We start from the raw sequence: 25,949 nt of genomic DNA, 5'->3' as shown, positions 1-25,949 counted from the left end.
TGTTTTGCGGTTGATTTATAACTCTCGTATAACCGTCAGCATGCTTTTAATCCCTCGTAAAATTGATTAAAGGGTTCCTCGTTTAAATTCGATAAAATATTGCATTGTATTTATTTTAAATTCTCCTTTTTTTGGACACAAACTTTGTATTCAATTTAGGGGCACAATTTTGAAATGTTTTGAAAATCGAGGTTAACAATCATAAGCTGATGACAATAGTTCTGAGAATTGTTAAGGATTTGTTGAAAATAATATATAAAGGTAGAAAGAAATGACGAAGAGTAAGTCTTCAAGAGAGCTAGGGATTCTCATTAGGTCCAGCGTCCTAAGTCACGTCTACTCCCCTGGGTATAGGTAATATTTCAGTTTTGCTGATTGAAAACGTTGTCAAGAAAAATTATTGTTACACAATATTTGTTAAAATATTTTTTTCTTTTTATACCCACCGCAATGATCCATGAATTCCCATATGGGATGTTGTTCATCAAAAAAATTTTAAGTCACAATACAACTTTAATTTTTATTTGCTTCAAGTTTCATACCTTTATCTATAGTCTTCCATGCTGTGAAGGGAGAAAAAAATATTACCTGGGTTCTCTGAGTTAATCCTCATTTACAAAGGCTATTGTTTAAGGGTGGTGTTATTAAATCCACCCCTCCCTTAAAAGCAACTGTATAAAAGGTGTGCCACCCTTGTCGAATTCGTCAGTCCAGGAACCATCACCAAGTGAACTAGTTGTGTACCGTCATCAAGTGTCTTCTTCGACTCCAGTCCATAAATAGTCCAGAAATTCCCTAGCAAGGAACTATGTAAAAGGTGCCACCCATTGTCAAATTCGTCGGTCCAGGAACCGTCAGTCTAGAAAAAGTTGTCTTGATGAGTAAGTCTAAACCAAAACTGTTCCAGTCATACAATGTCTTCATCGACTCCAGTCCATAATTAGTCCAGAAATTTCCTTGCAAGGAACTATATAAAAAGTGCCACCCATTGTCGAATTCTTTAGTCCAGGAACTGTCAGTCTAGAAAAAGTTGTCTTGATGAGTAAGTCTAAACCAAAACTGTTCCAGTCATAAAGTGTCTTTATCGACTCCAGTCCAGAAATAGTTCAGAAATTCCCTTGCAAGGAACTATATAAAAAGTGCCACCCATTGTCGAATTCTTTAGTCCAGGAACTGTCAGTCTAGAAAAAGTTGTCTTGATGAGTAAGTCTAAACCAAAACTGTTCCAGTCATAAAGTGTCTTTATCGACAACCCTAATTTTGTTTCAGTGTTTCTGAAGACATCTGGATCTATTAACTCTCAATTGTAAAAATAATTTTTGCTTTTATTATAAAATTAGATAATTACAATATTCTAGAAAAAGTTCTTTTAATTTCATTCGTAGGACGCTTCGTTTACTAACCTTGCCCTGGAGTCCCTCAAACTTCTAATTAAATTTAAATAATTCATCTTTACAAATAGGTGAATTATCCTATTTGGAAAGATTACCCTGAAAGTACCCCCAAGAGATACTCCACATCAGTATTCCGATAATAATTTTCGATAGAATTTCCGATTTCATTCGGAATTTCATAGAATCCCATCGGAAATACGATGAAATTGCGACGGAAATTATAATTGGAATCCCCAGGGAATCTCCGTGGGTTAACTTTTGAGGGGAATGTTTTTAATGTTAGATTCTAAACCTAAAGTAAGAAGTGCATTATGATTATAGCCGTCTAATAAGTCTTCTGTCGATGTTCGACTGTCTTAAATAAATTGACGACTAAGAATGGTCCGGTTATTAGCAGCTGCTGCCGGCTACATGACTTCCAGGGTTAGGGTACCCCTTTAGAAATTGCAGCTTATCTCGAAAATTATTCATTCAATTAACTTGTAATTTTTTAGAAAATATATCCAAGATATTATTACTTTTAGAAAATGGAACAAAACCAACAGCAGTTCATCAAAGGGCTTATGATGTTTTGAAAACAAAACTAACTTTCAATTAATTATTTATCTAATTCTACAACTTTCAATTATATTTCCATGAAATTAATTATTCACCATTAATTAGCAATATAGTTATTCATTAAAGACACATAGACCTTATAACTTTTCCTTAAGTTTCTAACTTCTCCTCGGAAACTCTTATAAGAGAAACGTTACGAGATGGGAATAACCATCCAAGCTGAAAATTGAAATTCTCGCTCTCATTTATTTAATCTTTATAAAGATCTGTAATAATTTTAAAATATGATCTTGGATAGACACACGTGCTATTGAAGTTGATAAGCCTACGAGAAAAAAATCTTTTAGCTAAATAAAAAAAATTTCAATCTTAGTATTTTTAATTAAAAATTATTTTCTCTTATTTCTATCTATAGATAGAAATTTTATAATTCAATCTATCTTGAAAATATATTAATATTCTCTTAACTCGTTTTGGAGAATTCCCAGTTGCTTTCCTAATTAAATCATAATCAAGACAAACCTGCTAATTACGTAACTAATCGAATTTCAAAACTTACAACTACAAGTTTGTGGTTTGTCTTGGGAATGACTTTAAATTTTCTCACATGAAATGGAAGGCAACTGCTTTGAAGAGTTGAAAACTAACTTGACTGACAATTCTCCGCTTCTAGTTATCGTTTGCCTGCCTGTGATAAAATCTTCGTATCTCAAAAACATTGTTTTCCTTAGTGGAAAATTTTGTCAACAAGAATATGACAAGTTTCTGCTGCATCAAAAACTTCTTGTTAAACGCGACGGTAAAAGACAAATCTTGAGGCGTTGGAATAAACACTTTTGAAAAGAAAATACTGTTTGTAGATTTCAAGTCATCAACGTAATTGTGGCAAGGGAGTAAAAAAACTCTTTTTAGCTAATGGATTACTTTCCGTCATCACTGTTTCTTGTTTTCTTGTTATTGAACCTATAATAAAAAGGAATATAGTAAATTTTTATTTTAGTTGAGGCGAAAAGTAATTTAGGTGTAATGGAGAAAAGTTTATAGGTAAAGAAAATTAATTTACTGGTTTATGGGTTTTTAGAGTTAAAATATACAAACACTTGCAAATAACAGGAACGCAAACGTTCAAAGAAGTTATATCTTCCACTAGAAAGCGCTGAGATCTTTGCGCTCAGCAGTTGTTTCTTATTTACTCCATTTCCTTCTTTGTTTACTTGAGGGCGTCCCTTGCAGCTTGAAGGCATTTCCAGATGGCATATCAAGGCTCGAGTACCGCAGTCAAGCTTGCCAACGGAATTAAAGGATTGGGATCACTGAGACTTCTCTAGCAATCGGCCTTCCATCTTAATCTGAGTGCCTACGTGCCGAAAAAGAAAATTAGTCTTTTTCCAAAGAGAGGAAAACTTTCCTCTCGAAATGATACCATAGTGTAGAAACTTGGACCGAAAGTGAGGTTTAACTTTGTGCCCTAAAAATAAGGGAATAGATAGAAATCCCGAGTGGACATTTTTGGAATACAAAGTTCAAAAAATTTAAGGTCCACTTATTTGGAAATTAAAAACTACTAGTGGGTCACTCGGTAGTTCCAACTTTCTAAATTATCATACCAATTAACGATCAAGGTTCAGAGATCGTTCAGGAAATTCCGACAGATGGTGTGATGATTCACATCGTAAAAAATAAAACAATCGCGTTCGAATTAGTGACAGAATTTTCGCCTGTTTCCTAATTGAAATCAAGCAATTGCTTTTTAATTTCATGTCATCTTATAATGCGAATAAAAATAGAAAATAATTTAATGTCATTATTGCTACTATCAGTGGATAATCCAATAAGAGATAGGATTTCGGAGATGTTGCAAAATTCAATTGAGAGACTTAAAGAGAAATTACTCTATTAATTATGCTTCCTGTTTTTGTAAGTTCAGGACAAGTATTCCTAGCACGTTCTGAATCGTCAAAAACTATTTTTACCAGACTCGACTAGTCCATCGATTTGTAACTGTTGTGTTCGAAAGACCAGTATCCATTCAGTGGACATGTTCTTTTTGTTACGTCAAAATCTTTTTAAATATACCTAACGTTTCTCGTTTTTAATTAGTTTCATAATTAAATCTTATTTGGGATGAGAATAAGTCAATGAGCCTACTAAACCATGTGGTTTCTAATCCTTTGTGAACCAGACACAAAGCGGGCCTCAAATGGGTCGACATTTAAATTTGGGGCTTAGGTACCCAAAGTATACAATTCTCAATCATTTGCTTATCCTGACACTTATCATAATTCAATGATGCCTTTGTAAATAAGGATCAACTCCAAAAATCCAAGGACCAAGGTATCTGTAAGCAGAGTTCCCTAAAATCCTAAGCCCAAGAAAAATGTCTGGTGATTATTCCATGAACTGATAAATTGATGATTGATAGAAGTGAGGAACGGTGAAATTAAAAATAATTAAGTACTATAACTACACGATCCTAAGAAATAATCACGACTTACTTGAAATATATAATTCTCATAAGGAAGACATTCTATAAATAAGACGTAAATGGATCATAGTTTTCCTCTGGGTCTATCTGCTTTAGACTTGAAAGTTTTCACACACAACACTCACGCCTAAGGATATGTCCTATTAACCTATTGGTCTGCTTTTTTAACCTGAAATAGAAACATCATTTTTTGTTTAACACATTTTGTCATCTACATTCAATTGTATGTAAAACTATATTTTTATGTAAAATAATTACTATACTTAGGTAGGTTATTCATTTACGAAAAATTATTCCGTAAAATCGTTACCGAAACTAAAAATTTACAATTTCCTCTAGAATTGATATACTTTTCTACATGTCTACAATTTTCCATGCAAAAGAAGGAAGAATAAAGCTTTTTTGAAATATTTCTTTATTTTAGAAAATCCATCTTGTTACTTTATACGACAAAGTAGGAGAATTTTTGCTAATATCCATTATTTTTTCATTACCTTTCATAATGTCAAACGTTTCCGTAATGCCTTTTTTATAAGCAATAACTTTATTTTAGTCGTCACTTTACTGTGATATCTTTCATGAGATTTTTTATTTTTGCAAAAATCCTTAGTTTTAACGAAAACAAAAAAAAATAGGATCCAGCTTACCTTTAAATTAAAAATTTGGATTACGAATAATATCAGTGGGCTAGATAAAAAAACTGGCTTAATCTTTAGGATATGTTTACAATTTGCCGATATCTCTTACTCATAGAGGGTCCGCTAATGAATCTAAAGTTAAATTTGCAAATTTCAAAATGGCGGATCCAATATGGCGGACGAATTTATAATCTTTATGAAACTTGGTCAGTTGTAAATTGGTTGGAAATTATTATCGGATATTCGATGGAAGGAGTTTTTCTTTAAAGGGACTTTGCATTTTTTGACGATTGTTTTTTTTGTGAGAGATGTTTGGGGAAAAAGAAGATTGAATGAAGTGGTTCACCGACAGTAGAATAGATCTAACGGGACTGAATTTCATTGGGAGGAGGCCAAGTTTAAGTTTTGAACTGCAAGTAACGAATTTAATCAACTGAACTACGGAAATTATTACTTACTCTTTTGAGATCTACTTAAGGGGTTGCACTCTTACGTTACCCTGAACGCATGAAAATCGGATTCCACTTGAAATTTTGTCAACTTACTAATTAATCAGCAATTCCTGAGCCATAATACTCTTCTCCTAGAATGGAAAGAATGTCGTCCGATTCCTTTTGTTGAGCTCTTTTTAATTTTCTGGACTCCTTTGTCGTCGCCTGCGCTCTCAGGTTGGCGATGGATACTCGGCGTTGGTCAACTTCTTCGCACATTCGCTGTGAATTTGGTCGGATTTTTAAATTCTAAATACTTTGATACCACGTTGATCAAACTAAAAAGAGAAATCATCCAGTCCTTGCACTGAGTTCAGAAAATAAATCATTAAACTTACTTTGGTATTTCGATATCAAAAGAGAAATATCCTTATGCCGCTTAAGAGGAGGTCCGCTCAGGGCAGAAGTCGAGACAAGAATGAGCGCCAGCTCACCTGCCGGCGACTTTTATACAAGGGTTTTGGTAATTGGAAGAAAGAGAGGGGAGTAATGTTGTCTCCTCAGGTAACGAATGTTAAATCTCCAGCCAAAAAAAATTAGTTGTTTTTCTATTAGGATTACACAAACATAAAAAGATTTTCGGTTTTCCCAAAAAGAGAAAAGGTAACAGAATCAATGAGTGATGAGTATAAACGTAGAATGAAATGAACGTCAATCGTAAAAAAGCAATAACCATCACAAATAGAGTGATAGAGGCGAGACTATTGATGTCTATCATCAATGGCGCATTGCCATTAGATCGAAGCGTCACCTGCAGTGTGTTTTCAGTCAACAGAATCCCCCTTTCGATGCTCGATCAGACTATTGGACAGAAATGCAAAGCTATTATAGCGTGGCCAAGTAATCGATCGCAGGTAGACCACGGGCACGACGTCCTAACTGCCAGACGCACTCTAAACACAAGCGTCGTCGTGCCAAACCCTCGCTGAACATAGAATGGTGGCTAAAGTGGATTACATATTGCTGTTCTGCTTTCGAGCCGCCACACTCTCAACCCCCTGCCCACTACTACTACTACTGCTAGCCTTTGGGTAAATCGAATCATTGCTAACGCAAACAAAGTTACCCCCTTGTCTCGTGTAGCCCATTTATTCCGACATCATCTACTCTGATTATGACGAGACAATGCATGCGGCTGTTACACCAACAAATAACATTTACCAATGGGCCAATCATCATTTTCCAACATTGTGATATTTCTAATCTCTTATGTCTCGTTTTCGAATAACATCATGCTTTACTATAATGATCAGATAAATCTTGAGGTTATTGTGACAATAAATATCATTTACAATTAGTTCAGTTATTATTTACCGAAATTGACTACCTCTTTATTCATGACTTTGGAATCAATTTCCCTTCAATTTTAAATTCAATCGGCTGAATTTTGAATTCCAAATTCCATTGACGTTTTTTACTAAAAATACAACGGTAATTAATTTGTTTCACTTTTTGTGTAAGGGCTAGGCTATGCGAAATAAATTTAACTAGAATAAAACTATTTTCAAACACTTATAAAAACCTTCTGTTGTTGGTCACATTTTCGACAGGGCATAAGAGAACAAAAAAAAAAACAAAAAACTGTTCTACAATTTTGTGAACATAAATTTACAACTAGAAAATTTCTGTTCGTAAATACAACATGTAACTTAGAGGGGATTCTACCCTCTCTAATGTAAATCAGAAAAAAAAAATCTCTTGACCTTCTATTCCCCTAACATCTCATTCAAGATTCCCCTGCTTACAATCAGATTCTTCTCTTCTATGATAAGGTTTCTACCCTAACAATTATAACAAGCTTTGTACAATTCCGATTTTTATTGGCCATTCCCCTATAACTTGATTTTTAGATTATAAATTATTAACAGCAAAAGAGGAGTACAAAAATTTGTGAAATTGCAGTTTTAGGGATTAAATTAAAACCATTTGTGTTAGAGGGAAATTAATGTGCATTTTTCCAAACAAAAGTCAATCCTAGAAAGACATATTAAAGGTGTGGTTGAGCATAAAATCAGTTTACTACTAGGTGCGGTTTGCTGTTTAATAATTTAAACCCCTTTTGTTCAAAGATTTCAGGGAATCATTACTGCAGATATTCAACTGAATGGTTAATGAGAAGTAATTATTTATTGAAAATTTAATATTAAATGATAATCCAACTTATAAATGCAAACATTAATATTTGAAATCTTTCTATAAATGAAGCAAATTGCGGAAGAAGAGATTTGAAATGGATTTTTAAATTTGAAAAACTGAACTTTTAAAATATTTAATCGTATTCTGGTGAAAAAAAAAATTGTTTTTGGGACATAAACGGTCAAAAATATGTTTCTAATATGTCACTAAATATGTCACTAAACTAAGATGAAACAAAAATTTTTCAAAATTGACAAATTTGTATAAAAAAGTTTGGTTTTTCTAAAAATTAGACAATTTTCAAAATTCAGGTGAATTTTGAAAGCTAAAGAGATTCAATTTAAGAGAAAATAATTCAAATTTGATTTAATGTAAAAAAAATATTAGTATTTGAACAGATGAAGATAAATCGAAAATTTATCAAAATTGACAATTTTCATAAATTAATCTAGTTTCTCCAAAAATTATTTAATGTTTATAATTCTGGTGAATTTTGAAAGCTAAAGAGATTCACGTTCATAGAAAACAATTCAAATTTGATTTATTGATAAAAAACAAAAATATTTGAACAGATGAAAATAAATCGAAAATTTCTCAAAATTGACATTTTTCATAAATTAATCTAGTTTCTCCAAATATTATTTAATTTTCATAATTCTGGTGAATTTTGAAAGCTGAAGAGATGGACTTTAAGATAAAATTATTCAAATTTGATTTATTGAAAAAAACATAAATATTTGAACAGATGAAAATAAATCGAAAATTTCTCAAAATTGACATTTTTCATAAATTAATCTAGTTTCTCCAAATATTATTTAATTTTCATAATTCTGGTGAATTTTGAAAGCTGAAGAGATGGACTTTAAGATAAAATTATTTAAATTTGATTTATTGAAAAAAACATAAATATTTAAACAGATGAAAATGAAACAAAAATTTTTTAAAATTGACAATATTTATAAAAAAAATTTGGTTTCTCTAAAAATTGATCAATTTTTAGAATTTCAGTGAATTATAAAAGCTAAATAGATGCACTTTATGAGAAAATTACTCAGATTTGATTTATTAGAAAAAACATAATTATTTGAACAGATAAAAATAAATCAAAAATTTCTCAAAATTGACCATTTTTATAAACTAATCTATTTTTTTTTAAAAATTATTCAATTTTCAGAATTCTGGTGAATTTTGAAAGCTAAAGAGATGCACTTTACGATAAACTTATTCAAATTTAATTTATCGCAAAAGATAAAATTATTTGAACACATGAAAATGGATCAAGAATTTCTCAAAATTGACAATTTTTATAAACTAATCTATTTTTTCTAAAAATTATTCAATTTTCAGAATTCTGGTGAATTTTGAAAGCTAAAGAGATGCACTTTACGATAAACTTATTCAAATTTAATTTATTACAAAAGATAAAATTATTTGAACAGATGAAAATGGGTCAAAAATTTCTCAAAATTGACCATTTTTATAAAGAAATCTAGTTTCTCTAAAAATTATTTAATTTTCAGTATTCTAGTGAATTTTGAAAGCTAAAGAGATGCACTTTAAGAGAAAATTATTCAAATTTGATGTATTGCAAAAGATAAAATTATTTGAACAAATGAAAATGAAACAACATTTTTTCCAAATTTATACACTCTGTGTTTTGGTTTTAAATTGCAGTGACGCTTCGGATTTGATAGCGTCTAGGAATTTTCTATAACAATAATGTAAAATCTTAATTATTAATTAATTTCCAATCTTAATTTTTTTCAATCAAGTAGTACTAGCCGCGTTGAAGAACTGAAATCAACTGTCAGATTGATAAAATGAACAACGCATTTTACTGCCAACTAGTTAGCATTATTTTTTTTAAAATTTGGACCTCTAAATTGACGTCGATTAAATTTATTTGATTTTCATATTGCAGTTCATGCGTGAATTGTAAATTGTTGTCATTAAATGTTATCATAACTAAATCAGTGCTGTCCTTGTGAATGCAAATAATCGAATTATCAATATATCTACAGCAGAATAAATGGAACACGGTTATATTCTGTTTTTAAAATGTTAAAACACTCGCACTCCAAAACCATTTATTAAAGTGTCAACTGAAATTGGTAAAGTGGGACTGAGTTCCCATTAGTGGGCAATCGATTCCAAAAGTAAATATTCAAAAATTAATCTGATTAGTGATTTTTAAAAGAAAAAATCTTTGAGAAAGTTGTCATAATTTTTAGACATAAAAAAAAATAGTTGCAACATTAAAAACAATAAGTTACTACATTTTTTAATTTGTCCCGACAACCTCCCTAACATAATTCTCATTTAATTACAACCTTATTGTAGCATTAAAAATTATCTCTTTTACTTGCAGTCAAATGAAATTAAAATACCGTTAATTTTTCTGCTTACAGTTTCAAAAGCGAGTTGGGAAGAATGGTGGACGTATGATGGAATTTCAGGTAAGTACATCAGTTACTAGTGTAAGCAAGTAAAGACTATTATGAAGTTGCAAGCTTCTCTCTATACACACACAGAGAGAGAGGATATCTAATTTTTTATAATCCAAAGTTACGAGGTTATCGCGCTCCCGTAATATGAGCGAATTTTTTAATCTTGAGTTTAGTCCGCAATTTTTATTAAAAACAAGAACCCGCCTCGATAAAGTCAGACAGTGTGTTGGTAGGTGGGGGATTCCAGAGTTTTATCGCTGGTTATGTCGAGCCATGTGAGCCAGCTGCCAGGCGCAGAGTCGAATCATACATTTTCAAATCTCTACCTCAAGATAAATAAAGCTGATCGTCTTTTTTGTAAAAAAAAAAAAAATTTGTTACTATATTTAATTTTTTTTTTCGAATAATTTTCCATCAAGAACATTTAATTTTCAATACCTGAATATATAGATATGGGTGAAATTTTTTTTTTAAATTCTATTGGAGGGAATATTCATCATTTTATTAAATTATCGATAAAGTAGTTGTATTGTGACTTTATTTTTTGTCAGCTTTGGAATTACGCGACGAAGCACTTCTATCTGTTCTTTGGGGAAGTCTTCTATGGTTTTATTGAAACTACTTTATTTTGACAAGAACTGTTTGAGACGCGACTTAGTGGGATATCTTGTTCCACACTTTGAACTACTTTTGGCACAAAAAGTGTAGGCACCTGCCTTTGACGGCTTATAACTGATGTAAAAAGAGTCGCGCGATATTGAGACAACTTAAGATTGGTAGTTGTAACATTTTTACGTTAAAGTAGATATTTTTATCAACTTGCATTTTTTCTATAAATTATTACAAAGAAAAATCTTTTCTCTATTATTAAACTCTTTAAACTTTAAGTAATAAAAGTCTTTAAACTTCACAGGATAACGGTAAAAGCGGTGGGATTTTTTTTGCTGTTTTACGAATTTTTCGTTATAAAGGTGGCAGCGGTGGGACTTTTTGCTTTTTTACGAATTTTTCGTTTCCCTGGGTTTTTAAAACTTCTATAAATAATTTGCGAGAGCTCTGGCTTACATTGGTTTAGATTTACTCATCAAAACAACTAAAAGGTGTCAGCGGTGGGACTTTTGAATTTTTCGTTATAACGGTGGCAGCGGTGGGACTTTTTGCTTTTTTACGAATTTTTCGTTTCCCTGGGTTTTTAAAACTTCTATAAATAATTTGCGAGAGCTCTGGCTTACATTGGTTTAGATTTACTCATCAAAACAACTAAAAGGTGTCAGCGGTGGGACTTTTGAATTTTTCGTTATAACGGTGGCAGCGGTGGGACTTTTTGCTGTTTTACGAATTTTTTGTTTCTCTGGGATTTTAAAACTTCTTTAAAGAATTTGCGACAGCTCTGGCTAATATTGGTTTAGACTTACTCATCAAAACAACTAAAAGATGTCAGCGGTAATACTAAAAGGTGTTGTTGTAATACAATCCAAATCTCAGATATTTGATAAAGGAAATTAACTTAATAATACAAAAATTAATTTTCAATTGGTGATTTAAGTAAATTTCGATAAAAAAAGATAGGAAGCCACTTGCAAAAACACCCTTAAACGCAAACCATTGAAAAGATCTTATTAGAGAGGCGAGACAGTTGAAGGGTTCTGAATATAATGGTAACAGGCACGTGGCGTCTAGTGTCTGCAGGTACCTTCCCATTCAACATAGGATTAAAGGGATAACAATAGCAGCACGTGTCTATAGGCGAAATATTTCCCCTACTCTGTTTAGAGTAGAAATTAAATTATAGCTCGATGAATTAAAAATACTGATTGAATAAGAAAAATCGATTTTACAATAATTTTGTAACGAATACTATTTTTAATAATAACCTACATATTTCCTAACATTTTATTTTATTAAAGCGTCAAAATTTTCTACAATTTATATTTTTAATTTATTCATAAATTTTTTTTACACCATTTCTTATTTAGATCGAATCTTTATAAAGCTTATATTAAAGTTTTACTGTTAAATAAGAAATAATTTTTAGAAAAGTTTTTTATTATTTGGGAAACTTTTATTTTTACTTACATCCTCTTTAGAACTTCTATTTTGGTTTTAACTCTAGATTTTTAGGTTACATTCATAAATGAAGAACATTTAGAAATTAAATCCGTTTACTATTTATGATGCGCACTGTAATTCTTGCTATGAATAACTTGATTCAATAATTGGTTTAAACATTTCTGATATTTTAATTATTAAATCTTGGGCTAATATCATTTGCTGGAGGAAAATTGACACTCGAGTTTTATCTGCTAGTGCGGAGAAGACCCTACAAATTAAAGAAGTGGAATAAACATGCAAATGCTGGCCACTTTCCACCTTTATCACTTCGCACTGAATACGAGTGTGCCAACTTAAGTCTCTGTGGTACAAATGACTTCGTTCTGAGGAGATTTTTCCACTTCAACTCCCACGGAATAACTAGCTACTTTCGTTTCAAGATATTCTCAGCTTCTCGAGGCTATACTCCAGATTAGCTAAAATTTTAAATTCCAAAAAAAAATTGAAAAAAAACCTCAATGGTATTTAATATTAATTTATATTTACATTCTGGTGTTGATTATAATAATAATTATGAAACTCAAAAGTAATTAAAATGAGGTTTTCCTCTGTGATGTATTTTCCAATTTTACGATCGATCTGTATCCACTTTGCTGTACATTATTATTCCAAAGGCGAGTGCATTACCGGCCTAGCTCCACAATTAACTGAACTAATTAACAAATTTACAATAGCGGTGGGAGTAGGTCGCCGGCTTAAATCCGCAAAACGAGACACCGTTATCGCGATGACAAGGCGATTTCTAGATTGTAACAGCGTCAGTATCCGAATTTACTGTCAGCCGGATTTAATTGGCAATTCGAGTCTATTTTAACTGTCGAATTGTTCCTGTTGTTTATAATTTGCACGGAGGCGTAGATCTACGTAAAATTAATCGGCTTTCGATTCAGTGTAATTGTCACTCGCGCATCGCCTCAATATCGGTTTATACAGACAACTGGGATAGCTTTCATTTAACTACAGATCTACTCTCTTTCAACCATTACATTCAGTTGAATGTTGCCCTCAAAATATACTGTATATACAAACAATGTATATAAATATCAATTCCACTTTCGTTGTTATGGCGAATCCTTTTCTTTTAAATAAAAATTAAGATAAAGTCTTGAAACATTTGGGAATGATCAATTACTGTTTAATAACTAATGAATGTTTAATAGTAGATATAAAAAGCGAGAACTCAATTTACCAGCTCACAATTTTTACCGCGAAAAACACAAAAGCTACCACAACTCTTGTACGGCTACAAAGAAGGGAGACCTTCTGATTAAAATCGGGGACGACTCCAATAAAGATGTCTTCACTGCGGAGGTTTCCCAAAGCAGTAGAAGGCATGGGTATGGTACAGTCTGTGGATCGAAGGGTAACACTGGAAATCTGCCACTTGGATTATCTTCCTCAATTAAAAGGTGTCCAATATTGTTTGTTCTGACAGTTGGCTGAGTTAGAAGTCATTCAACAAGAAGAAGAAGGTGTCTAATAAATGTTGGGAGATGTCCTGATAAAGTCAGGAACCAGGAATTAGATGATCTTTGGATCAAGACAGCGAGGGATGAAGCTCGTAGTTGTAGTCACCAACCCAGAGGAGGAGGAAAGATTGCAGGAATTGGGACGTCTAAAGTTAGGCCATATGTTGTGCTCAATTAGGATGAGATTGATAATCACTAGGTATCATCTATTCCTAGATTGTGGACACATTGCAAGACTTTGTACCGCGATGGACAGATCGACTGCATGCTTCAGGTGCGAAGAAGTCGATCATAAGTTCGCAAACTGTAAAAGAAGCCCAAGCTACTTTGTAACAAAAAGTACTACTCCAAAAAAAGTTTTTAAATTTTTAGTCCTTCGTTATCAGAAGGTTTTTAATGTCCATTTGATTTATATATTTTTCATTTAATCTTTTAGTAAGATTAAAAATATTCTAGTCATGTGCTAATGATTCCATGACGAGTCTCCCTTGGTTCAGATTTCTAGCAAAGAGAATAGAAATTATAATCAAAACTAGTAGGTAACAATTTGTTCAGACCTACGCTACAGGTTATCTCCATTGTGTTCGAGAAATAGCAAGGTAATTCAAACCCTAAGATAAATATTATCCTGAGATTATTGGTTTCCGGAAACGACAAAATACCTCAGCTCATCAGATATTATTCTCTGTAAGTGACATTTTATCCTTTCTGCCCTACAATATCAGATAAAGTTTCAAAATTAGTTGGGAATGTTTTTGAATAACTTTGCTAACTTTCCCGTAACACATTCACGTTCATTGGAAAGCAGACCTGATAAATTTTACAACATATTAAGAAACTTCAGATTAATCAAAATCATTGACCTAAATCTAAAAAACGTTTGCCATGACCAAACCAAATTTGTTATAAAATTACCCACTGGAACTGCTTTCAGTAAAAACAATTATTCTCAAATACTTGAATAGTCATCAATTATGGTTTCTCTACACTTTAATTATGACACTTTTTAACGCTGTAATATTAATTAATTAATTCCAATTAACTGACTGGAATAATTAAGATATGTAAATGTATTAATCTTGTGGTTTGATTTACATACTTGAATCATAAAAGCCTGATGATACCGTAAAGTTAAAAAGTATTATAAATTCATGTTCTTTAAATATAATTCGTTTAATTTTAAATGTCTGTGTCAACGGGTGGAGAATTATTAAAAATTTCATGAACTAAAGAATGAAGAAGCGGTGAAAGCGTTAAATTGTGGTAGGCTATGCACGCAAGCGTAATTAAAAATTATTGTGCGATAAATATATATCTGTGTATTGAGGGTCAGTAGGGAGTTGGAGAGCTTGGTTTATCGATTGAAGCAGGTCACTAATATTACATCAACGTTTCATTACAGCAATACCGATGCAATAAGGCCTCCTGTCTATTAGCATTTTCAGCTTTCATGCTAGACTACATTTCACTCAAACAAAAAAGTCGATAAGTCTTTTATCTTTATAGTCCGATGTCATGTAAGTTTATTAAACTCTAGACAATGGAAATCTTTATCCCTCAATGTAATAATAAAGAGGATGGTAATTATTGTATAATTAAATACAAGCATGTGACTCTTTAGGCTCTTCTCAGAAGGTATTTAAGGTAGCCTACCTATAATCTGGGTTAAGGATCAGGACAATTATAATTAAAGGCACGTATAGCTTAGACAAAGCCACAGTCCTATCCTCAAGACCCTTCATTAGGAGACCCATCGATTATTGCAGCAATTTACCCAACGCATTTCAAGTTAGAAGCCAGTGTCAATTATTAGGGATTTGTAACTACATTGTAACTAGCGGTGATAATTTTAAACTTCGGCTAATTTTAGGACAAAGAGACTATTAACAGGACTTGAAGAGATTCGGATAATTTAATGTAAGGGAATGTTTCTAAATGGTTAACGGTGTTGCAGAAGAGTATATTTAATTTCAGAATAATATCATTAGTTCGTTATGAAATAAAAGTTAGTAATTCTTTTCTATTATTGGATGAACGGTTTTTCCTATCAATCCCGAAAAGCGTCTTTTTATAATTAACGAGAAACTGTTTGAAAAAAATTTGCTGCTTTATGAAATAATTCTTGGTTTAATGGTTGAATAGATTTTTGTAAAGGATGGATTGATATTTAATTATCAAGTATGCTAGAGAAGGAGAATTTTCAATGACAGTCAATTTTAATAATTGATAATAATGTCTAGGTAACTTAATTTTTTTTATCTCAATCAGTTCAGCCGATTATAAGAAAGTGGATATATTCTAAGACTCTACAAAAAGTATTGATTGCTAATAACTGTTGAGGAAATTTAAGCATCGATTAAATTTTTTACCGGCAACTAATTTCTTGGCATTAATCCCATGAGGATTAACGTTGCTTCTCTTAAACTTTAGTATTTAGTGTCAATATTCCCGTATCCCTGGCATCGATGACACCGGATGACTATTACTCTTTTCTTAATTGGGCAACACATAAAACCAATTTTTATTGGTCTGCTTCTTCTGGGTTGGTGACGTCTGGGTAAATCCAGTCAGCCTACGTGGATTGTGAGGACAAGGCCTATAAGAAAGGGAGACCACTTGATACAAATCAGAGGAGACTCCAATAGAGAAGCTTTCACCTCTAACGTCACCAAAGTAGTTGGAAGCATAAGAAGAGTTACTCTTGAGATCCGCGACTTGGATTGCCTTACCCAGGAAGATGAGGTACAGTAGAGGCTGCAAGATGTTCTCGAGAAGCAGGAAGGTGACTGTCTTAGGACCAAAGAGGCGAGGGATGAAGTTCGATATTGTGGTCACCCACTAGGAAAAAGAGGATCTGGAGAATCTTGGGCACATCAAGATTGGATTTATATACCATCCAGTTAGGAGAAGCTGTATGATCGTACGAATGCTGGATGCAATTTTTTTCAAATTCCAAAGTCCCCATTAAGTCCGCTGAGTGTCCGGAAAGATTTAAAGAATTACTATTTACGTGTCACTTTCAAAAAGGCGTTTTCCACAGCGAGGAATGGCTTAAAAGAAAGATAAATCTTCCCTGATCATTAGAGGCAGACGAACCATTACAAATCCATCCTACAATGCCAATAACTAGTCTGCGAAATTCACAGTGTCAGTTGAAGGGAGTGGTAAGGGTACTGTAACTACCCTATTATTGAAACTTGAAGCATAAAGCAATCATTCTGCAATTAGCAAAAGTGATTAAGTGTAGAAGCCGACAGCTTAGTTCTATTAACGAGATTCTCCTTCTACACGAATGGCGTTATGATTAGCCAACCAATACTACTTTCTTGAAATCATAACCGTTTATCAACAACCACTGGGTGTCCCTAAAATCACTAACTTTTTATTGAAAATAAATTGCACCTTTTTCTCGATTATTGACATAAATAACTTCCAGCAAAATCTTGAGTCTATAGAATCGAAAATGTCTAAAACCGTTTAATCGATTTCATCCTTCTTATTCACTATCATTGGATAAGTTTTTAAAAAGACAAACTTTTCTTTTAATGAAAAGAAGGTGATTATTGTCTCGCTCTTTCTTTCAATTTTCAATTCTGCGCCACCTTGTCGATAAAAGTAAATCACATCCTGCGTTGGGTGGAATTATAGAAAACTCATTTTAGAAAAAGAATTAAATTCCTTTTAAAGGTATAGATGAGTTGATGAGATTTTCGAAGCACAGTGTAGAATAATTGAGTTTGACAGAGAGTAGGATGAGGAAACGGGTTCGGTCAGAAAGCTGAATTGTAAATTGCAATCATTAAGATAATTGGCCCTAGTTGATGCTAAGTAGAATTCAAAATTAGCTTTCAACAAAACAATACTTTACATGTAGGCTCGCCTGTAGGTTAAAAGCAGAATTTTGAATTTCTTTCGATACAGATGTATTTTGAAGAAGTTCGATAATGATTTTAAATTTAGTTACTTGCTGATCATCGAAACATTGCCTTTCGTAAGTGATTCAAATAGAAAGAGGTTTCTTTCGACAAGAAATGAATTTCAAAAAGGTGGATTAAAATTCATTAAAATTTACATATTGAAAACTTTTCAGTCAAGAAAAATGTGCTTTAGCAAAAAAAAAAGCAAATGTTACACTATCTAGATGAAAATCATTTCTTAGAAGTCGGGATTCCAATCGTTATGAATTCAAAGCAGTAGATGAAAATTCAATCTAGAGGACAATTTTTCTATTTTTATAAACATAGAATGTTTCTTTGATTTTATCCCTTTTCACATTTCGCGGTTTCTCGTGTATTAATTTGAAAAATATTTCTCTCTCAATGACTTGATGCATTCCAACCTTCGGTTATCGATGAGCTTCGAACTAAAACCCGATGTGTAGTTATATTGTGAAGAGGGTGACCGAGGAAATGCGGTGGGTTGGTACGCTGGGTATGAGGTCCAATTAAGATGTTTTTCAACAGGGTGGGTTCTAGCCCGGAGCATCTCCGTTTCTAGGCGTCAAGGCATCCAGTCTATCCTTCCAACGGAATTCATATGCATACATGAATACATTTCACTATTCTCCAATCAACCCATAGCACCGCATATTCTCACATAGTTCTCACGCTTGATCATAGTCTCTCCCACTCTCTTTCTTCTCTCCCCTTCATCCACTCTGCCCGTACTTACCACCTTCCTACTGTTATCCCGAATTTTTTTTTTTCATCAACCCACCTAGAAATTCCTTTGATATTTATAGATGGAATATTTGATTATACTGCTGCCGGACTTTTATTTAATTAATAATTAAATCTAGCATTCTAATCCGCAACAACAATTACCCTAGGCTTCAATATCTCTCACTCTCTCTTTTTCTCGATTCATATCTTCCACCCCCTTTTCCCTCTCTTCTTTTTCCGAATAACTCTGTGACAAAAAGTGGAGGGGATGAGAATGGATTAAGAAGTTGAACGGACAGACAAAAGGGACAGTGTTCATTCAAACGTTGAGCTGCTGACATGAGGAAAAATTTCTGATGTTTTTTGATCGTGGAGTGCTAACAGAAGGAGAATAATAATTTGGTATGTTAATTTCTGCTGCTTGTAATTATGATTGCTCTTAAAAGCTGGGCTTCCCCTCTGCTGCTGATAAAACCTTTCCCTTTTCTTAAGGTAAACACTGAATCTGTTCAAATAAAGCAACGAGGTAATACGACTCTGCTGAATTATCAATTTTACGTTTCATTTAAGAAATGTTTGTTGTCCCTAAAGGTCAGAACTTTCCTCTCTGTGAATAAATCAGGTATCCGGGAATCGTATCCACATCATCAAAAATTGATTACTTGGAAAAATGTCCTTAAGAAAATTTCCAGAAAACAGAAAATTTATTTGACCGATTTTTATCGGCGACAAAAAGAAGATAAGTATTAAATTTCATACTCGCGTTTATGGAACTTTATGGAAAACTGTGAAAAGGTTTGCAAACAGGGAAGAAAAATTCGTTTCGTTTGCTTCGTAGTTGCTGATGTCGCGAAGTTTTTTTTTCTGCGCAAATATTTTCTCGCTTTCGTTTCTTTGAAAGCAGCGCCTGAACGTTATTCGTTTCGAATCGAGCGACAGAGGCGGGTCGCATGTCGCCGATATTGAATTTTACTACACGGGGGGGGGGAGGATTTTCTCAGACGGCGATCATTCATGAAAATAGTGTGTATCCAGGCGATGTCAAATTTTATTTATTTACCTTTTGACTTTGACAAACCTTTCATGCCCTTCGTAAATATGTCTCGCAATCGAACATTTCTTCGAAGATTTGTTTCAACAATATCAAGATTCATTTTTCCCCTTTAGAAAGATTTTAGACACTTTTTTTAATCGTCTTAGAGATATGGGATTTTCAAAGAAGTATGTTTAGATGACATTTAGATGATTAAATGTTTAGTTTGGAGACAAGGGAAATATTTTGGAAATTGCATTCCTTCACATCATGAAATAACAGGAATAATCGCAACCCGCCTTCCCGTTTTCCGTCATTGTTTCGTCATCTCAGAATTCCAAGGATTGAAACAACATCCTGCATTTCGAGCAACCATATCTCAGACATTTCGCTTCAGACTCGGAATTCAAATAATGCAGAATATTAATTATATCGTTTTGCTCTTGATGTTGAAGGACGTTGATTTATTGTTCCCGCATTGTGGATTAATTCACGTCCCGTCAACATCGAATGACGTAATACCAAACATCAATAAATTACTCTCCAAGACTCATAAATTACAATAGTATTCATCGCTGATTAAAGCCCGAGTCTAAACAAAAAACTTAAAAGAAACAATAGTTAATGGTGTGTATTATTTTTGTTAAATATGCAAATGATATTTATTTACCGCTACGAGAAAATAGATTATTTGAATTAACATCCTGCATACATATAACATTTGTGCAATTAGAGTTCTATATTCAAATATGCATAACGAACCGGGGGTGACATTAAAAAAATGAATCAATTTGTCATAGTCGTAAAATTAATCGGAAACCATATGTGAATCCTTTTTAGAAAATTATCGGCACTTCTCTGATAGCAACGGGAGAATTTAAATAAATTATCGAGCCTAGTAAATTAGTTCATATTGCTTGGAAAATTTCCTAGCTCAGGCAAAAATTTAATTTTCTTTTTTTTTAATGGAGGCGATGAATTAATATATCTTATGCACTTTATTCTAATGGATCGAAATATGGCGGACTTTTTTCACTGAGTGAAATTCCGGAAACTTAATTCCACAATCCGGAAACCTTATTCCTGATTCCGGAAACTTAATTCCACGATCCGGAATGTACTTTTCGGATTCCGGAAACTTAATTCCACAATCATGATACCTCATTCCCAATTCCAAAAGCTTAATTCCACAATCCGTAATGTACTTTTCGGATTCTGGAAACTTAATTTAACAATCCGGATACCTTATTTCTAATTCTGGAAACTTAATTACACAATCCGGAATGTACTTTTCGCATTCCGTAGTTACATTTTGGACTTTTAATTCCACAATCTGGAATGTACTTTTCGGATTCGGGAAACTTAATTACACAATCTGGATACCATATTCCTAATTCCGGAACCTTAATTCCACAATCCGGAAGATACTCTCGGGATTCCGGATTACTTAATGAAAATCATGATGCCTCATTCCTAATGCCGGAAACTTAATTCCACAACTCGGAATGTACTTTTCGGATTCGGGAAACTTAATTCCCTAACCCGGAACGTACTTTTGGATTCCGGAAACATAATTCCACAATCCGGAATGTACTTTTCGCATTCCGCAGTTATATTTTGGACTTTTAATTCCACAATCCGGATACCTTATTCCTAATTTCGGAAACTTAATTCCACGATCCGGAATGTACTCTTCTGATCCCGGAAACTTAATTCCACAATTCGGAATGTACTTTTCGGATTCGGGAAACTTAATTCCCTAATCCGGAACGTACTTTTGGATTCCGGAAACATAATTCCACAATCCGGAATGTACTTTTCGCATTCCGCAGTTATATTTTGGACTTTTAATTCTACAATCCGGATACCTTATTACTAATTTTGGAAACTTAATTCCACGATCCGGAATGTACTCTTCTGGTCCCGGAAACTTAATTCCACAACTCGGAATGTACTTTTCGGATTCGGGAAACTTAATTCCCTAATCCGGAACGTACTTTTGGATTCCGGAAACATAATTCCACAATCCGGAATGTACTTTTGGCATTCCGCAGTTATATTTTGGACTTTTAATTCCACAATCCGGATACCTTATTCCTAATTTCGGAAACTTAATTCCACGATCCGGAATGTACCCTTCTGATCCCGGAAACTTAATTCCACAACTCGGAATGTACTTTTCGGATTCGGGAAACTTAATTCCCTAATCCGGAACGTACTTTTGGATTCCGGAAACATAATTCCACAATCCGGAATGTACTTTTCGCATTCCGCAGTTATATTTTGGACTTTTAATTCCACAATCCGGATACCTTATTCCTAATTTCGGAAACTTAATTCCACGATCCGGAATGTACTCTTCTGATCCCGGAAACTTAATTCCACAACTCGGAATGTACTTTTCGGATTCGGGAAACTTAATTCCCTAATCCGGAACGTACTTTTGGATTCCGGAAACATAATTCCACAATCCGGAATGTACTTTTCGCATTCCGCAGTTATATTTTGGACTTTTAATTCCACAATCCGGATACCTTATTCCTAATTTCGGAAACTTAATTCCACGATCCGGAATGTACTCTTCTGATCCCGGAAACTTAATTCCACAACTCGGAATGTACTTTTCGGATTCGGGAAACTTAATTCCCTAATCCGGAACGTACTTTTGGATTCCGGAAACATAATTCCACAATCCGGAATGTACTTTTCGCATTCCGCAGTTATATTTTGGACTTTTAATTCCACAATCCGGATACCTTATTCCTAATTTCGGAAACTTAATTCCACGATCCGGAATGTACTCTTCTGATCCCGGAAACTTAATTCCACAACTCGGAATGTACTTTTCGGATTCGGGAAACTTAATTCCCTAATCCGGAACGTACTTTTGGATTCCGGAAACATAATTCCACAATCCGGAATGTACTTTTCGCATTCTGTAGTTATATTTTAGACTTTTAATTCCACAATCCGGATGCTATATTTTGAAAAATTAATTGCACAATCATGATACCTCATGCCTAATGCTGGAAACTGAATTCCACGATTCGGAATGTACTTTTTGGATTTCGGAAACTTAATTCCACAATCCGGATACCTTATTCCTAATTTTGGAAACTTGATTCCACGATCCGGAATGCTCTTTTCGGATTCCGGAAACTTAATTCCACAACCCGGAAGGTACTTTTCGTATTCCGTAGTTATATTTTGTTATTTTAATTCCACAATCCGGATACCTTATTTCTAATTCTTGAAACTTTATTCCACGATCCGGAATGTACTGTTGGATTTGGTTTTCCTTTGTCTAAATCTATCGTAATTCACGAAACTAGTCTAGAATTTGTCCCATAATCTATCGTGACTGACGCGATCAAGACGTGCACTCTGAGAAAACAGAATCGGCTTTTTAAGGCAGGAACCAGAATCTAATATTGGAATCGCTGCTGATATTCTTGCCCGAAACGAAAGATTTGTAAATTAAGAACTCAACGGTCTATTCCTTATCCAGGGTGCTCTCTGAGGGAAGGAATTATCTCCGTAGCTTAGCCTCAGGTGTAATAAAAGCTCCTGTATACACCTGGGGGGGGCAGAGTATAGGAAAAGGAAATCTTTACCACGAAGTCCTCTCGTGAGAGCTCCCTCAGGGAGGTCCAAGTGGCAATGGACTAGGGAGTGAGTTCGTAACCATCCTTCCCAAGGAGCTCCTCGAAGCATGTCAGGCCACGAACTGAGGAGTTTGAATCGTGTAGCGAGCTATAAGAGTTTCGCTCTGTCGCGGTACGAAGAGAGCGAGTGGTGGGGGGAGCGACTGCACGCGGCACAAGTTACTTGCGCGTTCGCTACTCTCTCCTTGCATTCACGCTGAACGCGACGACGATGGCTGTACTGTACAATGCATGCTATTTGCTATATTATAGCCCATCGTTACCCAATTTTTTCAAATTCTATTTTCCTGAACTGTGGGATCCTGGATTGGTTAGGAAAGCAATCTTCTATTGTTAACTTTGGCAATCTTTGAAAAGTTCATGTAACTAAATTTGTTTGACATGGGGATGGATTATTTAATTCCGGATTCTGCGTTCCGGACACCTAATTCCCCATACCGGATTTTAAATTTCATCTCTCATTTTCCAAATTTTGGATTCTGCATATTAAACTCCATTACCACATTTCGGATCCTACAGTTTTGATTACGTATAAAATTTTTAATTTTCAAATTAAGGATTTATGGAATTCTAGATGAGTTACGTAATCGGTGACAATTTTAATTAATCCTCGACTATTTTGAGTTCCATATGAGATGAAATAAATATCTAAACATAATTCCAAGTTTCCTTTTTCGAAAACACTCGTTCGTATTCTCGCGTGACGAAATAGTGCAGGTCAGAGTGGAACGTGCTCGGTCAACCCACCGTGTTGGTTATGTGTTGTTTATACGAGGGATAATTTATTACCTACCCACCTAACGCACTTTCCACCACTCGAGAACCTAGGCAAAGAGAGGGCCAACAGGACTTTGTCAACTCTCTCCAACATGAGAATTGAAATTCTTCCCTCCCTTGAAAATAAATGGCACACCCTTCTATAGGTGTGAAGTAGTTTCATCATTCGACAACAATCCGTCTAAATTAAATTTACCCTACACATTTTTTTTTTTCTCACAGGGAAATTTCAACTTTTGTAATTCATATTACGTGCTCTGCATGAACAATGTAAATTTTCCAATGAACAATAATGTGGTCTCGTTAACAGAAGTTAGTTTTCAGTATTGACTTTCGAAGGTAAGGAGAAAAAGTTGAATTTCTCCAAGGAAAAGTAAGCGTTGTGAATGGCAAAAGGGGATGAAGTCCCCTGTGTAGAAAATTGTGGAACGAGTTGAAAATTCTTTTTATGAATTGAACTAGTTTGGAGAGAGAGAGAAAGAGACGATGTTCACTCTCTTTACCGCACGTCAAACTCTTGTTGTGAATTCAATCGAAAAAGTTTCATGTTATAAAATTAGAAACATTGGAAAAATCTGGACATTTTTTAATCGTCAAGGGATTATGAATAATATCACACGAATGAAAATAATTTTAATTAAGTGGGAACAACATTTTTTTCTATTTCAAGTTTAACAAAAAAATGTCTATTTCTTTAAATTCTCAATAAGTTGCAGTAATCTTTGTGTTTTTTTAGGACCTTCCTTCTGGGGCCTCATAAATCCTCAATGGTCATTGTGCAGTAAAGGAAGACGGCAAAGTCCCATCAACATCGAGCCGGACAAGTTGCTCTTCGACCCACACCTGAGACCAGTGCATGTGGACAAACACAGGGTAATTTGTCAATCTTTCTTTCCTGACATTTCTTGTCTTTTTATGCTCCTACGGGATTCATACAACTCGAGAGCGAAATGTGAACCAAAATGCTTGTCGCTTTCAACTTTCCATTCCTCCTAAATTAAGATGAAATACTACTGTTGATAAATGTTCGCTACAGGAAGGAAATGTCGCTGGGATATAAATCCGATTCTCCCCAGCGGATGTTCAATTTTCACAAATTTCCCATCTATGCAAAACAAAAAACCTTTTTTTGAATACAGCGATGAATGGTTTTAGAAAATATTTTTTTTAATCTTTAATTCCTCCCTTTATATTTACCTCAAAGTTAATTTTCCCTGAAATTGAATTTAATTACCGGAAAGTTGCAGTTTTTTAAATCCATGTTTCTTACCTTTTGAATTTTTTTTTTTATTATAGTTAAAAATCTGAATGGAAGTCACTTTTCTCTTATGGGTGTTTGAAATATATTTTTGAACTAGAATCGATTAGCGTCAAAGAGATGAGCCATAACTTTTCAAGCATCGACTTGCCTTGGGTTCTTATCGCTTGAAAACAGAGGGCAGAACGATGGTTCGATCATAAACTACTTCCATGTTAGAGAAACACCGTCTGCATATGAAAGTGAACCACGATGTGCAGGATAAGAAGTACGAGATGCTGTAAAAGTCAGAATTTTCTTGGAAACAAGGACTTTTAACGTCTAACAGTATTTTTTTAGCAAGAGAATCCTTCCCAAATGTCTTATTAAAAATAAATTTTTGAAAATTAATAATAATTAAAAAGACCGTCTGAAAATAGTTTTAAAAATACTTTTATAAACACTATTAAAAAAAAGGTACATTTATAATGAGGGAACTTAATTTGCGACTACAAATCGGACATTTGGTTAAGTGTTTAAATAATTTCCAAAAATTTCTATTTAATAAAAAAGAGTACCAATTTTTTTGAAGAAATTCTTTCTTAATAATCTATAAAGAGCGGAACGTTAATTGTCATCGTTTATGATGGTAGTAGATCTTAAAGTTTTTTTTTCTCTTCTTCTTTTTCTTTAGTTTTTCTTTTCCTTACTCTTGGCAATTTTTCCAGGGCATCTTCTTTAATTCGATAATAGAGTTATTAATTACCCACTTCCCTCCTCGTAATGTGCAGTCTCAACTGCCTCCTTAGCAGTAACTAAAGACGCTTGAAACACTAATTTTCCATT

The 25,949-nt window shown here is 33.7% G+C and overlaps 1 protein-coding gene across 2 annotated transcripts in view; it reads left to right on the top strand.

Annotated features, from left to right (window-relative positions):
* The window catches only part of LOC122499632 (carbonic anhydrase-related protein 10), a 124,977-nt gene that overhangs the window by 44,576 nt on the left and 54,452 nt on the right, over positions 1 to 25,949 (top strand). For both annotated transcript variants that reach the window (XM_043608083.1, XM_043608082.1), the window contains exons 2-3: positions 10,111 to 10,158; positions 24,603 to 24,739. In XM_043608083.1, coding sequence (XP_043464018.1) covers positions 10,111 to 10,158; positions 24,603 to 24,739 — 185 coding nt within the window. The remainder of the gene's footprint in view (positions 1 to 10,110; positions 10,159 to 24,602; positions 24,740 to 25,949) is intronic.

This window comes from Leptopilina heterotoma, unplaced genomic scaffold (genome assembly GCF_015476425.1).
Source record: "Leptopilina heterotoma isolate Lh14 unplaced genomic scaffold, ASM1547642v1 Lhet_17, whole genome shotgun sequence".
Taxonomy (NCBI): Eukaryota; Metazoa; Arthropoda; class Insecta; order Hymenoptera; family Figitidae; genus Leptopilina; species Leptopilina heterotoma.
Note: the sequence above shows the minus strand (reverse complement) of the source record. Positions and strands in the feature narration are given on the sequence as shown.